General features: G+C 42.2%; 1 protein-coding gene across 3 annotated transcripts in view; it reads right to left on the bottom strand.

Moving 5' to 3' along the window:
- Positions 1-5,367: 5,367 nt before the first annotated feature.
- The window catches only part of DPP4 (dipeptidyl peptidase 4), a 79,343-nt gene continuing 67,868 nt past the window's right edge, over positions 5,368-16,842 (bottom strand). For all 3 annotated transcript variants that reach the window (XM_036116752.2, XM_078070885.1, XM_078070886.1), the window contains 3 exons: positions 8,396-8,468; positions 8,060-8,133; positions 5,368-6,488 (listed from right to left, as the gene is read on the bottom strand). In XM_036116752.2, the coding sequence (XP_035972645.1) occupies positions 6,387-6,488; positions 8,060-8,133; positions 8,396-8,468 (249 nt within the window). In that variant the 3' untranslated portion in view covers positions 5,368-6,386. The remainder of the gene's footprint in view (positions 6,489-8,059; positions 8,134-8,395; positions 8,469-16,842) is intronic.

Consider the following 16,842-nt stretch of genomic DNA (forward strand, 5'->3'; position numbering starts at 1 on the left):
TTGTGATGCAAAGTGTCTTGTCTTTTTTCTCCTTAGTGTTAATCAGTAAATCAATGTAGAACATTTTGACTGAACATAATATTTGAATTTAAACACCCCTGCTAAGAAAATTTGGTGTTGTAGACATTTCAAGAGTATTCAGACAATTTGGACTTTATGAAAAGAATATTATGGAAACTATAGTAGGATATATCTCTTCATTTTTCCAGAAAGCAGTGACTTGGGTGCAAATGGCATTGCTCCCAAGACTAGTAAAATCTTCCAAGGTCATTAGTAGGATTTTTCATAAGTAGAACTCCTTAGACTTCTGTTTTCAGCCCCACCCCACCCCCCACCCACCATGGGAAAAGCATTTCCTAAAATTTCTCTCCTCCCTTTTTGTTACTATGGGTCACATGGGACCATTATTCTTTTGTAGCCATCTGGCAGTATGTTGTGGAGGTAATTACATTCAGAACTCTAATGTACAGGTTAGTATTTTTCTTTTGACTCATGAGTTTACTTTATAATTCCTACCATTTAACAGCCTTTGATATTGGGAAGTTTTTTCCTAAATTTAATCTGAATATCTCCTTCGTAGAGTTTAAATCCACAGCTTAATAGAAACCCTCCACTGACAATTCACAAGCCACTTGTATTTCAACACTATCCCTGGATCTTTCAGGATTTTTCTTGGCTCTTAAAAGTGTGGCTCATTCTTTCTTTTTTTTTTTTCTATCTGCACTACTCTACCTCTATTCTTTTTTAACTTTAGCTGTTCACTCCTGGTCATTTGACTATTTTACGATTATGTCAAGATTGCAACCCAAATGTTCTAATAAGTATCTTGTATATTCATTCATTGAAATGAAATGAGATTTTCAAGCACTTGAAAATTTGATGAGAGTAATTTGGATATGATGGTTCTCTATCTATTTGGAAAGGCTACTTGCAATCAGTTCCCTTGAAGAAGCCCCATATTCAAGGATTACTGGTAATACTTGATTTTCCAGATCTCCTGGGGTGTTTTCCTCAGAAAGCTGCAGTTTACTGATACAACCGTCACTCCGCTTCAGTTCTATTGGTGTTAGGGCCACTACTTTTCAAGCTGGAACGTTGAAAATAGAACTGTGGTCCTTGCTTTTAAGGTCCTTGCTTCTGAGGCTAAGTAGACACATAGCTGTAACACAATGTGATTTGTACTGAGTTGGCTGTATAATGAAAGCAGGGCGGAGTTTGAGGAAAATGTTATATAAGAGGTAGCCTGTGAATTAGGATGGAAATGGGGAAGGAAACCTACTCCAAGAGCTGCAAAGATTCTCAAACACATGCCAGTATTGAAATAAAAAAGTAAAGATATATGGAGTAACCGGGGCCTGACATATTTGGTGTATGGCATGTTTGGAACCAAGGAAACAGCCCAGTGTGGTGGAGTGTTAGGAGAGCAGTGCAGACCTGTAAGAAAAGGTAGAAATACAAGTCGATCACAGTATAAATGATGTTAAATTCTATATTAAGATATTTGAACTTTATCCATTAAAAGTTTTGAGTAATGGAGAGGCATGAATTTTTGGAAAGAGTGGTCTAGCAGCACAGTGGAGAATATAGTGGGGAAAAGGTGGAATCATTTCCTTGGGGATCCTGTACCAGGATGACTCTGAGGCTCAAACCAAACTCTCTGTGAGTGGTCTATAAACTTTTATTGTGATTGAAACCAAATAGGCTTAAGCATGCTCCTTAGGTACTTAAGTAACTCCAGACACAATAGCTTTATTATAAATCATTTCGTGTAGAACAAGATGGATAGATAGATGATAGATACATAGATAGATAGATAGATATAGGTATATATAGATATATAAATGATACGTTTTGGGTTGTATTTGAAAAAAAATGTTCTGAAGCATGGTATCAACAGTAATCCCGAGACTATTAAAGAAATCTAAGTGTAGTACAAAATTCAGCCAATGGCAGCACATATGAATCCAGAAACCACCTTCCCCCACCCAACTTTTCACCCTATTCATCTCATCGTTCTTACCATAGACTTAGCTTTATGTCTAGGTACTCTTGCCTTCTGCTGTGTGTAGTGATAGATTTCTGCCATGTGACTTATTTCTTCCATTTGTTTATATGCTTCTTAAGGATAGAAATAGTGTTTTATCCCTTCTTTGTAATTCTCCAGAGCCTAGGGCTCGGCTCTTTATCCAGCTGGGAGAGGCTGTGGACAGAACCTTAAGTAAAATATATCACAAGATCCTGCTGTTCAGGTTATTAAGAATGATGAAAGATCCAAAAAGGATTCTCACTGGCATGTCAGCATGGAAAGAGAAGCAGATGTTTATTGAGCACCTTCATGTGCCCATCATCTGGAGGTAGATGCAGACACCTAAGGTTGGGACCTGAGTATACTATGGAGTCGTCAATGGAGTCATAAAACCAGGATAAAAAGCTAAAGCTGTGAATAGGGGGAGGGAAAGGGAGAGAGGAAGGTACCGAGCATGGATACGATGCTGGCAGAGTATATACACAAATCTTCACAGCAATGGCACAATTCTGTGAAGTAGGTGCTTTTGTACTTCTTTCAAATTAAGAAACTGAGGCTCAAAGAGGCTAAGTAATGTTCTTTAAAATGTTTCTTACTATGAGTGGTGATGCTGATTCTAACCCACGTCCCCCTTATCTAGGGTGCAGTGCACTGAGTCTCCAACAGGAGGCGAAGTGTGACTGGCTTCCTCCTTAACAGGCTCCTCATTCTGGTTCACGCAACCAGAATCAAGTTACGATGAATAATATTTCTTCCCAGGATGTTACATTTTCTTTGTGACTCATATTTCTGTGATCAAGATTGGAAACCCGACTTAGCCAAGGAAATACTTTGCTCACAAGTCACAAGTATCATGACTTTGGACAGGAGAGACTTCGTGAAATAATCAGGGTTTTGGTCATTTGATGGGTCACTCTTCTCACCAAATACGTGTTTTAAATAATCTGACAAACTTGGTACGAATTGTTCAGATGAAAGGTTATGAACTTAATTGAGTTGGTTGAAATTTAAAGTCTGTAACACCAGAAAAGATACTCCTCTTGCTTTAGCAGTAAGGAAATGACCTTTTTATTAATTCAAATTCTCAAGTACAAATGTTAATATTGTCACAGAAAGGTGACATACAGAAAGATGATAAGTTTCTACTGAGCACCTTCTGATGGGCTCTGAGCTTTTCTGATGGGCAGTGACGTTATGCTTTATTACTCGTGTTCATCTCTCATTCTCAATCACCTGGATCCCTCAGTCATCCCGAATACACACGTCAGATCATTCAGGATGTACGTAAGAAGGTTCTTGGACACTGCTGGAAGAACTGTCGCAAAATTGGCAGAACAAAATTCTCTTACTCTATGAAAAAAGCCATCCTGGTGTTTTGGTATGTTTTTCATTTAGAACTTACTGAATCTTAAATATTGTACAAATCTAGTTTTATAAATTGGAATTCTCACATCAACTTAAGAGCAAAATGCCATGTAGTAGAACTGATAGCTTCAGTGACCACCTTGTGAATAAGAACGAAAAGACCCAGAATGACACACAGCCTGATGTGATCATTGATCTTTATGGTGGTGGCTTTGAGTCATTAAGGATGCACTGAATTATGTTCTATGCCTTCTATTTAAGGAAACATGGAGGTATGGAATTATTTTTAGCAAGATTTCCAACAAAAATGTTCAAAAATAATTTTTAAAGTGATTTTCTAAAAACCTTGAGCAAAACTTAAACTCTGTATCCACAGAAGAGCTGTGAACCTCGCTCCTTTGGCGGGTGCTCGCCCCAGGCGCGGCGCGCTCCCACATAGGAATCTTAGCATCCCTGTGCTTGCTGAGGCTGCAGCTGTCAATGGCAGGCAAGTCTGCACATCTTAGTGCCAGGATTAGTCCCTGTGTGTTTCCAGCTTAGCCTCAGACTAAGTTTCTCTCAAAGTTGTTAATGTCTTTACCTTCCTTTTCCAATCAGCCAATTACAGACTCTTATTGGAGAGTAAAACGTGTCCTGTGAGGGTTGAATGAAACCTACTTTAACTTCAATCACATCATTACCATTTGTAACCCTCATTATGTGAAAAATATGTGCTGGGATTTTTTTTACCACCTCTGGGCTCCAGAGAAAATAACATGTTTAGAAACTAAAGGAACAGTGAATTGTATGGTTTTGATATTGTACAACTATTGTACAATACAGATATTATGCGATGGTCTTAATATCTGTGTAGTATCTGATGTTGTGCAATATCCACTATTGTACAATGGCCGTACTGATATCTGTGAAATATCTGCTATTGGGCAGTATCTGCTATTGTTAACATCTGATATTGCCAAATGGTTTTAATATCTGTACAGCATCTGATATTGCACACTACCTGGTTCCAATTAAAATAAAAGAAGAATTGCTATTTAATTTGCTCTTATGACTATTAATTCGGTCCAGGATGTGAACATATGATCTATGACTACTTTTCTGGATATAGAACTCTGCAAAGATCAGTCCAGTTACTTACAATGACTGAACTCTATTAAGAAATAGAATTATGACAAGAGCCCTACAGGTTTGCAGGTCAATTTATAGCTCTAATGGATGAGTGGGATTTGGGATGTAAGGTGAAGCTACTCAGTGGCATGCTCCCAAAGTACAATCGAAGCTGAATTTCATAACCCTCTGTCCATTCCTATGCATGACTCACCAGTCTTATGTTGTAATTGATAGCTTTTTTCCATTTCTCCTATTTTTAGATTTTTATGCTGGAGCTCACTCTGAGATAACTTTTTCCAATAAATGGTCTGAAGCTAAGTTCGAGTTCATAAAATCAATTTTTAAAAAAATTAGGCCATTTTGCCAACGATTGAAAAAAAAAATCCTGTTTCCTCAATTATCCGCTAGACTAAACTCAGTATCTGAAATCTATGCTTCCATTAATATAGATATGCCAGCCAAAAATAGTCAAACACTTAAGTAACTGACTTTTTTTCTTAACTTACACTGAGATGATATTGTTGATGTTATTTGTTCTTATAACATGAGCCTCATCACAGTTTCCTGGAATAAAATTATAAATTATGTATTACATCAAAAATAAAAACTATTTGGGTCTTTCAAAAGCTATATATGTGTGTGATAGCAAATTGTATATGTATTACATAAAAACCCTACGAACTGCTTAATTTAACACATTTTTATGTATCTTTTTTTTTTTTTTTTTTTTTTTACAAAAGCTGAACTCTCTCCATGTTTACAAGGCAGTCTGGGATAACAAGCAAAATAAACAAGAGCCTTTCTGGATAAGCGTGTCCATATGCCAATGTGGTTTAGGTCTCATTCAAGACACAAAATGCACTACCTCTGAAAAAATGCGGGAACGTTTATTAAATGACCAGGAGAAATTCCACAGTATGTAGAATGGGAATAACAATACATAACTTTGTAGTTTATTTTCGATTTTTAAAAACAAGTCCAAGGACATTAAAATATCCTTTTCATTAAGATGCTCCACGAAATGAACTAAGAAAAACTGATGCAAGGACAAATTCAAGTTCGAATTTGTGATACAAATATTTTCGTCTTTTAGCAGGGCGAGCTGATGTGTTCACATCTCCGTTCCAAGCTGCCCCTTGCCCTGGGAGACACCAGTAGTTTTAAGGCACGTTTACAGCGCCTCCCCCCTGCCGTGGCTTTGTAGCACCTGTAGCCAGGAGCTCGCACCTGGGGGCCTCGCACTGTTGCCAGATTCCCTCTCTTTTCTTTGGAGTCTATTCAACTGCTGTGGTTTTACTCAGAAGTCAGTGCTTTGCAGAGATGATTTCCTGAGACTGTTTGAATAGTCTTTCTCAGAAAACCGTGCCAGTCTGCCTGTGAGCAGCTCTTCTCTAAGAGCTGCTGACAGGAGCCTGGTCAGGTCATCGTGCTCAGACGTGGGTTCCCAGCCAGGCCTCCTAGCTTCCTTCCCTCCCCTTTCCCTTCTTACCCCTGCCTCAGTGACGTCACTGCCCGCATCTTGCCATCCCTTTAAAGAAGAGAACGAGATTTGGACTGGTCCAGTTAGAAAAGAATATAATGCTTCCCTGGGAACCTATGCAAAGCTCCCATAAAAACAATTCATATTTGTTGTTTCAGCAACGGATGTGGAAATGATTTTAAATAATAAACAAAACCAGACGGAATAATTCAAACTCCAGTAAGGTAATAATCTGTTGCGAAGACAGAAGTCCCTACTTAGGGTTACAGACGTGAAATTTGGGAACAAAGGTAACCTTGAATCTCTTGATTTGAGTGTACTTTTTAAGATCATCATCTGAACAGTGCAGTTTTGAGATAGAACAAAAATGGCTTTTAATAAGGTCAGGCATGCTGTTTTGAGGCGCTAGGGTGAAGAGAAGCACTGTTGTATGAAGTGGCTCATGTGGGTATATATATGCTGGTGCGCTGTGCTGCTGGCAATTCCGTGGTCCTCGTCTGTGTACCACTGCAGGGAAAGACAAAGGTCAGAAGCAGGAAGTCAGCTGTCTTCTTCTTTTTTAAAAAAATAATTCAGATAAGCTCTCACGAGCATACATAGAATTAAAACATTGTTTTAGGGGGTATATATATATATATATATATTCTAATGAAACTATCCAAATCCACTTTCAGATTTGACTCAAAGGACACTTAGAACCACATCATGCACAGGAGAGAATGTTTATCCCATTAAGTACCCTAGTTTTAATTAAGTGTTATCAAGTGTCAGATTTCTCCTACTCTCTGGAAGAGAAACTGTATTAAAATAAATTTTTTAAAAGCACTTTTTCCTAATATATGTTACCAAGGAACTAGAAAAATCTATTCCAATATTTCATATATATGTTTAACATGAGGTCAAAAGGCAAATGTATTATTTGCAAACACTTTGATTTTTCACTAGAATTTTCTATCTGTATGTCTGACATTTATGAAAGAGTTGATGACCTGAGGCAAAAATTTATCAACGCATCCCACATTAAACAAGTGGGAAATCACTACCAGGCAAACATATATTATGGAGACATAAACTTTTAAAAAATTGCCTAATTAAAGTATCCTATCTTTTCTTTGAGTAGTAGAAAAAGAAACCTCAAGTTCTTATAAGAATCTGACCCCAAAAGACATATACCAGGTTTTTTTGTTTTTTTTGTTTTTTTTTGGTATCAAATAACTGCCCCACTCTGATTCAGTGGGCATCATTTGAACTGATCACAGAGCAAAGTGAGTGTGTGTGTGTGTGTGTGTGTGTGTGTGTGTGTGTGGAGAGTGAGGAAAAGCAGGTTTTCTAGCTAATAGAGGCAAGAAAGCATTTTATACAAAAATATTTAGTGCAACACACACATGGGCATACATATAAAAATACAAACATACATTTATATGTGTTATATATACACACACACAAAAACCATCTTTTTTTCTTTTTTCTTCTTGAACTGAAAAGATCTAGAGCAGAAAATGAATCTGACTTACTACCTAGAAACAGCCTACCGTATAGACAACAACAGCTCTAGCCATTTCCAACTCTATAAAACAAGCCTAATTGTTTATTGCCTGTGGTCGTTCAACAGAAGATAACGTTGCATTTGCAAAAACTGAAGCATGCCGATTATTAATGACCCACTGTTGTTAGGATGGCTAGTAATACATACTAGACAGAAATGGATTTTCATATTGGAGCTGAGCTATTATCATGCTGGTTTCACTTTAGAATTACTCTGCCACACATTTACTGAATAAGTGATTACTTTTGAATCCAAATAGGGAGAGACTGAACGACCACATGGGTAGGAGAGCACTGTTTTGACTCTCCCAAGATATGCAATATTGTGCTTCTCAACCCCCAAGTCTCTAACAGTTTTGAGCATTACTCTGTCTATGGCTTAAGGCTATCACTTCCAACTTCTCATTGGACAAATAAATACCCTTTTAGTTCTGTCCCTGTCTCCTGGGACTGTTTGAGGAGAAGGAGCCAGGAGAGGGGGAAACCAAGACCCCACCAGCAAGTTCTCCCCTTTTCACCAAGTTTTGCTATACCATTGCTTGGAAATCCACTCCAGCATCCACCAGGGCTTTGGAGATCTGAGCTGACTGCTGAAAGTGAACGTTATCTGCAAGGAGAGAAAGGAAACACAGAGTAACTAATAGCCGCTCCTTTTCTGATAAGAAGGGTGGGAATGGCACAAGAAGAAAGGGACTATTTGAAGTTCTAGGACTTAGCATCCCATTTAGCCCAAGACAAGTGAGTTGTGGAAAGCAACACTGTTTTATTGAAGTAAATGTAACAGTCTTGCCCCTCATGCTTTTGTTTTGTCAGTAGTGAAATTGCAAACCTGTCTGTGATACTAAAAAGTCTAATTAACTGAAACTCACCATCTGCTGTTCCATGAATAAGGAGGTACTGAACTTGTTTAAAATTTTCAGCTCTGCTCATGACTGTTGAATTCTGGAATTGGGAAAAAGAATGTCATTATTCAAAAAAAGATCTGCCATAAACTGATTTTTCACTTCAGTTTACAAAATAAAATGTTTTCAGCTGGGGCCCCCTTTGATACAAAATATAGCAAACCGATATTTAAGCAAATGCTGTCTCCATGCATGGCAGAATGCACAGCATGCCCTGTGCCTGGGAGACAGGACTGGAAAGGGAGGATGCCACATCTTCCTTGCACATGCAGGCGGAGGGCACCTGCCACCAGGGCTGCACGCAAAGCCCCTTGAGTCCCAGATCCCAGATTGGCTGTGTCCTATGCATTAGCACAGGGCAGAGTCTCATATTAGCAATGTATGTTCCATGGGCTTATGCTGTAGTTCAGCCAAAAAGTGTATTGCCATGGCAACCGTGTGTCACATGGTGCCATACATGCTACATTTCAAAGAGCCTGTACATAGCATTTGCAACTAAACATACTCTGCAATATGTCATATGAACTTTGGTCCACATTGCTAGGCAATGAATGAGAAGCCAGTATTACCTCTTTTGGAACAGATGTTTAAAACCTAGGCAAATGTAACATATGGGAGGGGAAAGGGGTGCAAAAGATCAAGCATGGCCTTAGAAAATCAGTGGGTTGTTGTTGTCTGCCTCATTCTGTATCAGGGAAAATCCTGCTCTTGGATCAAGCCATTCCCAAATCAGCCAGAGAAACGGGGCAAAAAATGGGGAGGCAAGCTTTTTGAAGACCGACCTCAGTGAGGCAGGACTTCTCGAATGGGGATGGGGCCTTGGATGAGAAATCCTTTGAAAGCACGGAACTGGCCATCTGATCTTGATTTGGGGATGTTTACAAAGTTGGGATGAAGGCAAAAGTGTCACAGAGGCATCAGAGTGCCTTCGGGAGGGGGCGAGCTGGAGTCCGCTTCTCCTGTCTCCTTGTGGGTTGGGGAGAGGGAGGGCCAGTGGTTTCTCTATAGGTTTAAAAATCATCCAGCTATTCCTTCAGCACCTTGGTAAATCAAAGTCAACTTTATGAGTGCCAAGTTTATGTATTTTACAGATTTCTTTGTAGCTAACACCAGCTCCGTATTTTTTGATGGGAACCCTGATGGTCTGTCAGGAAGGGGATAGGGCTAAGGTGTTGGATTTGGATTCTAGCCCCAGCTTCGACATCAGTGAGCTGTGCGCCTGGAGACATGCCGCACTCTCAGTCTCGTCTTCTGTAAAATGGGCGTATTTGTAGGAAGCACTGCTCTATTTAATCCTGCCAACATTCCTCTGAGATCGGTCTACAGTGATCCTGCTTTCTCCATGGAGACCCCGACTCAGAAATGAGGAACTCGCACTAGGTTCCATCTGTATGAAGTGTCGGAGTTGGACACAAAGTCTGACGGCAGAACCTCTTTTTCTTCCTATGCTGCCCGAGGCCACTAAAATTCCAAGCTGCTCATGATGTGGTCTTCCCGCAAAGGAACAGTGAGAAATAAGTTAACTGTCCCGGAATTTGTCCCGCGCGAGCACCCTGGGTATCCCTCCGGCCACAGGCTTCCCGCGCCTTCTCAGACTGAACTAATCAAAAGAGAGCCGGTCTGCCGGGCCCTGTGAGATTTGGAAGGCGTGTTTTCTGACCGTGCAGCCGCCGCAGAGCCCAATGTAGCAGCAGAACCCTGAGCAGTCGCTGCTCTCCGGAGAGGAAAGGGTCAAAATCAGTCTCCCTAAAGGAGGGTAGGATTCAGAGCTTGAGCTGCCAGACGCTGGGGCTCCCACACCGCTGCGAACATCCATCATGTGAGCCGCAGGCCCCAGCGCTCCCTGTTACGCACCGCCCCCCCCCCCATTCCTTGCGGCCAGAAAGCTCACAGCCTTGCCCAGCCACTGCCACTCGCTCGGCCTCGGTCCTCCCCACACCGAACCTAGCACTCTGCTCCCCCAACACACGCAACTGCCACACGGAGACCTGACCCACGCAGGCAGCTCTGTCACTTCGCCTCACCTCCAGAAGCCCCACGGGCCTTCCTGGCTTGGCAGCTTGAACAGCAAAAGCTGCTCCTACAACCTCCACGAGCCATAAAACTGAGAAATGTCATTGAAACATAGAGTAATAGTTAGGAGACATATAAATACGCAGGACAGTTAGCAAGGAATGTGATAACTACTGGAGTTTGGACCAAAACAGTTTCTGGCTGCCTTTTTTTTTTCTTAAATGGAGTGAATACAGGCTGAAAGAAGACAATTTTTATAAACAAGTAAAACCCTGAGCCTAAGATAAATGTTGTGATGTACACACTGTAGCTGTGATGAACTAGACATGGTGAGAAATGCAACATACTGAGAAAAAGACGAAAACTGTGATAAAAGTGTCATGATGCAAATTGTTTTACATTAACAATATTACACTACAAAGAAAGAAAGACAAATACTTTAATGCAGCACGAGAAAAATAAAACAAAAGCCTCCCCTGCAACGGTGAGCTAGGTGTGCCCTTTCCATGCACGCTTCCCCCTGCTCCCCGGGAGAAGTCTCCAGAGGGGCCTCCCGGCTCAAGGTGGACCGGCGGACCGGCAGCCTGGAGGCACACACCCGCTCTCAGGCTCTCAGGCGGCAGAGAGCATTCCCCCCCCAGCCCCTAAAGATGCAGCCGTGGCACCCTGCCTCTGGCACCACCCATCATTCCCTACTGGACCAAGAATCCTGGCTTCTCCATCAAGAGAGACCCTTGGCGGTCCACCGTGCGGAAGGCCACCCCCGAAGCCGGAGAAAGAGATGCACGCGTTAACTGAAGATGTGGTTAATAATCGGAAATAATACCATCGTGCTATTTTAACCCACTAAAATAGGATAATCCCCATTTGCCTATCGATGGAAACAGAAATAGAAAAGGAAATGGATGACTAAGTTAGAAGCCGAATAGTCTATCACCAGCTACTAAAAAGGAAGCTCAGAGTGATAAATGGGCAAGGATGCAATGGTGGTGCAGTTGGCACCCTCCCGAGGCTAGAAACTTCCGGAGAGCCCCGCTGTCAGCAACAGTCTGGCAAAACGAAGTGGGAAGGATTGGTCCAGTGGCAGTGCCGATTCCACAGCATCTCTGTGAGGAGCTTTTCCTTCAAGCCCTAAGAAGAACCATCTGTAGCTGCTTGTTGGATCATGCTGGTTCCTCAGTTACCTTCCAGCAAATAAATCTTTGTATTTTTGAAATAAAGAGAGAGCTGATAAGAGCGGGGAAGTACTGTAAGAAACAGAAGTTCTAACAATTTTTAAGCCACCCCTTGTGCCATCGAGGAACCATAAGGACAACTGGCTTCCTGAGGACGATGATGGCGGCAGGTGCCATGTTTTGAAAGCTTCCCTCAGGGCAGGCACAGGTGTCCCATTTAAGCCTTTTGGTAACCCTGTGAGGTAGGCTTGATGATCCCCATTATCCAGATGAGGAAACTGAGGTTCAGAGAGCTTAACGAACCTCTCCGAGCTCACGCTGCTAGTAAATGGTGGAAACCAAATTTGAGTAGAGGTCTAACTCCAAAGTCCGTTCCCCTTAACCTTACGTCCTAGTGTTCCTTCACATCCCAGCCAACCACTAACTCCTCACCATTTCCAGGCTTTTGTGGAGAGGGCAAATGGCCACTGGTCTAATGGACAACCCAGCACATCAGTGAGATATTACGGGTGCACTGATTTCCTCTATGCATTCTCCTGCTTCCAACCCAAAGCTCATAAATAGCATTAAGTAATGCTATTCGGGGAAGCACCATTAATGCTACAGAAAACAGAGGCCAGAGAACATTTTTAAGAAAAAATTATTTCGACCCACTATATCGGATGTTTTACTTGTTTACATCTATCAAACAACTGTATCCGTGAGATGCCAAGGAAGAGAGCCCGTCAACCCGACAGGGGGCTCTACCTCAGTCCTCACCAAGCAACACTGGCTTCTTTAAAGATCACACAGCAGTCAACATTTTATCAGCACTCAACAAACAAGTTAAGGTTTGGCTTAAATCTGAAGGTCTCTCTCCCTTTGGCATATTCTGGGATAATAGAACAAATGTCAAATCAGTACAAGATGGCATATTTACAAAATTGCACCCTGTTTTGCATAACCTAACGATGCAGCAGTTCTTAAGGATTGAACATTTCAAATCTGCTAGCAGAAGACTGCCAAATCTATGACTGTTTCCTACACTTGCCAAAAGCCTATCAAATTTTGAGCAAAATGCAAAATAAATCTCCTCTACAAGTTAAATCAGTCCCTTCTGTGTGTTCCAGGCTGGCCTCTTCCCTTGGCAACAAGGCTCAGGACTTGGGCCCCATTTCTCTTGCCCTTGATCTTCTGCTTCTCTGCGGATTCATAAATTCATTCCCACCCCAGTCTCTGTCCTGCCTTCTAGGCCACCATTTGGCCTGCTCTTCCCACAGCCCTGCTTCCATGTTATCCTTCGGTTCATCCAACCTGCTTCACAAATCCCCCGAAAACCAGCTGTACCTGCTACTCATGTGTGGTTGTGCTCTGCCTTGCTCCTCTCTGCAACCCACGGAGAGCGTCTCTGCTCTCCCTCTTTATCTCCTAAGTCTTTCTTTATTGGCTTCACGCAAGTGCCCCTCCCTTGCCTACCCCTCAGCATCTACATGTTATGTAACATTTTTGTGCCTCAGTTTCAGTGTCAATAAAATGAAGATAATTAGAACACTTATCTCAGAGAATCTGAGGGAGAACTGAACCTAATAAACCATCTAAAGAGCTTAGAATGTGTCTGCCCGTAGAAGCAAGCACTTAACGAATAAATGAAAAAAATGAATGAAATAAATGAAACTGGATTCTCCGCCCCCTCAGTTGAGAGGAGCTGGGGGTGGGGGGGGGGGAAGGTGAAATCCTAATTTCTTGGCCACTTCTCTTCCCTGCCCTACATGCTCCGAAGGTACAAAATCACTGGGGCCTGTCACAATTAGGGAACCACTTCTCTTTTCCATACATAGGGGGCACTCTGTCATATTTGAGTTCATGCTCTATTACCTACTCTCCTTTATTTCTCTTTGATAATTTTGTGTTCATGTCTTTGCTCACCAACAAGGTAATAAACTTTTGAACAATTAAAATACCAGGCACTTCGCATGGGTGAGTGAAAGTTCGCGATTATGTTAATTTTTTAAATAGGTTTAACTAAAAGACCTGTGATTGACCATATGAAAGACCACTTGTCAATGTTAGTGAGCAACACACTCCTCAAGGTGTGGTTGCAGTTGCTATTTGCTTTTTGCTATTGGGGTGAGGGTTTTCTCATTGCCTATCTGATTCCTTTGCTCAAATCTGCCGCCATTTTGGTCTGCTGTGGACTGAGACTCACTGCAGAAAAGATGTTTCCATACTGCCTTTTAGAGTGCTCCTGCCTTGCCACTTGGCAGCAGGTGGGTGACTATCTACAAAGAGTCCCATGGGATCACTGCTCATGTCACTGCATTGGGTCTGAGCCTTAGTCCAGGGTCTGCTAATCTATACGGCGGCTTTGTAAGACTAGGAAAAGGCATTCCTTCTGGTTGGATGCAGCCCCAGAGGTTCATGTCTTAGTGAATGAAGCGTGGACTAGTTTTCAGCAGTGCACAAGCTGAACAACTATACATGGCATCCCTACCTGTTCCATTTGTGTGTACGTATGGTTTCTGGAATTTCCTCTCCTAAATCATAAGTAGGACCTTTATTTCATAAAATGTGCTTCTCTTGGTGATGTGGGTTTCTCGAAATTCTGCCAAATCTGGATCATCAATGACCTAATAATGAATCTTTTTTCTCATGCATTTTTTTAAATTAAAGATCGTCTTCTCTTATAAAGGCTATAATCCTGGCTACTCTATTGATGATTCATTAGCTGCAAATGTAGACAAAGATCAGGGCCTTGCTTATTCCACGCATTGGTCCTTCGTGACCCGGATGTCCTGCAGAGAGTCAGTGGGCCAGACGAAATGGGAATCATTTTCAAAATATTTCCTTCTGACCCAGAGATAGGCACAGGGTACTGAAAGCCTCTAAGGAATCATCTTCTTTGTCTTTTCCAAAAGGGTGGGAGGGGGGAGGGAGGGAGAGAAGGAGAGAGAGAAATAAAAACAACCTGGGAAAGAAAAGTAAAAGATGGGGTCCAGAGGGGCAGCTGGGGCCTCGGAGGAAAATAGAATCTTTGAATGTATTCTTGCCAGAGACAAAAGCACAGGCTTATTTAAAAAACAAAGGAGGGCAGCTTTATTCTAAAGCCTGCTGTGCACCAAATATAGGCACTTAGATTCAGCTCTCCACACTCTGAGGAAGCAACTTACCAGGGTGGAAACAATTCAGTGAGCGGTCGCCTCCCTTTCCCTACACACCTTAACTCTCGCCCGCCCAAATCATTCCTCCGAGTAACACATTGGGAACCTTTAGCTCCCTGGTACTGGCAGTTTTAATGTGTCCATTGCCAGCACTGAATTTTGTGCCAAGAAAACTCGACTCCTGGCGTGGAAGGATTAAACAGTCCTCGGGTACCATCTGTGCAGTGAAGTGCAAGAGTGACTTGGTGCACCCAGTGTGCGCCTGTTGCCGTTGGCAGGGGGAAGTGACTTCTATTTACATGACTACCTCCTGCGGCGAACACCTAAGGGGAGAGACGAACATGGCCACCTCAGGGCCGGTTGGGATGGGGAAGTGGGGGATCGATGTGGGAATGACGAGCCGCTGGGAGAATCTGGAAAAAGATGCAGGATGAAAGGGTAGATTAGAACGAATCATCCTAAAAAGGGGAGGGCCGGCTGAAGAGGAAAGACCCTGTTGGCTGTCGGCTGATGTTCACGGAGAGCAGTAGGGCAGGTGCCGTGGACTTCCCTAGGTGTCGGGGTTTGGACTTGACCCTGTGCCTCTAGGTTCAAGGACTTTTCAGAATGGGATTTTAAAAATGAACTTTTGACTTAACATCCACCGGGTTCTAGAGTCAGGGTTGGGGTCCTGGACAGTAAGTACATCTCTGTTTCAGGAGTTTTAGTACTTGGAATATTTGAGAAAGCCCTTCAGCAACTCGGCAAATACGGCACGCCACCGGAGGGATGGCTTTCAAAGGTCAGCATCCTGGTCAGGTTAGGGACAAGAAAATTCCAGATGTAAAATGAGCGAAGTGATGGAGACAGGCAATTTTTACAACAATGTTTCCCTTCAAAAATTCTTAAATCAGGAAAGGTTTTAAGGTTTATACTTCATACTGGGTCATCTAAAGAATATAGTGTTGAGTAGAGATGTGAACAGTTAATAATATTGCAGAGAAGAAATGGGGGTACAAAATAACCATGAGTTCAAGATAGAGAAACTGAAGATTAAGAGATATACAAGAAAATGTCATGAGAGTCAAAAGGGGATGCTAGTCTGCCGGAGAGCAGTACAAATTTCCTACTAAGTGGTGATATAGGGAAATGACATTCCAAGCAAAAGGAACAGAAGACAAGGGCATAAAAGGGAAAGGCCCAGAAATATTCAGAGAACAGTGGCTATTACAAGCGAACTGGACCATTGTAAGAAGGATGTTAAACACCTGGTTAAAGAATGAGGGCTGGACTCAGTAGAGTCACACGAAAGATCCATGAAAGTGTTGTATGTGGGGCTGTGGGGATTAATCTCATGCCCCGTTGTGGTAAAGACAGGAACAGAGAAAGACAAGCTAAGGGGACACCAACCGGGTTATTATTAGAAAAGCAGATAGTCACGTGACAGCAGCAATGTCACGACTGACGAAGAAGGGAAAGGATGTTTAAGGCAGCTTATTGGATGTGGAGGAGAAAGAATGGGAAGAATTGAGTCCCCAAAGTATTATGGGGGACAACTGGCAGAAATGGGGACAACCTGATTACAGGACTGCTTGGTAGTGGAAGATGATCGGTGCATCTCACTGGACAGGCTGTCGCTTTTCCATCTTGACTGGAAAACACACACGCAGGCGCCGACTTAGCCACATACTCCTCCCTGCACCCCCTCCACCTAAGCCTTCCTAAATAAAGCTGAGATAAAACGAAACTGTGTATCCTTACGTTGCAAAACTAGAAACTTGATTTGAGTTTTACTGGGTTTTGATCACATGGCTTCAGAATCTATAGGAATGGTGGCATCTTATAAAAATGTACACATACTGCTCAGAGCGATGCATTCTTATGAAGCCCGTGTAGTGAGAGTTGCAGCCCCGATGAGAAAGTGTGTTAACTTATTCTTGGTTTTGTGTTCCTTGCTTTTTAATTCATTGTCCTGAAAAGTGTTTTGAATTTCCTCTGCAAAATGTAACCATGAGATGACTGACCTTGTCATCGGCAAGTTTTGGGGTTTTCAACAAACAGGGCAGATCGACTCAGGAAAGTTCTGGAAGGGCCCGAGTGCTACAAAGGT

Source organism: Halichoerus grypus, chromosome 4, assembly GCF_964656455.1.
Source record: "Halichoerus grypus chromosome 4, mHalGry1.hap1.1, whole genome shotgun sequence".
Classification (NCBI taxonomy): domain Eukaryota; kingdom Metazoa; phylum Chordata; class Mammalia; order Carnivora; family Phocidae; genus Halichoerus; species Halichoerus grypus.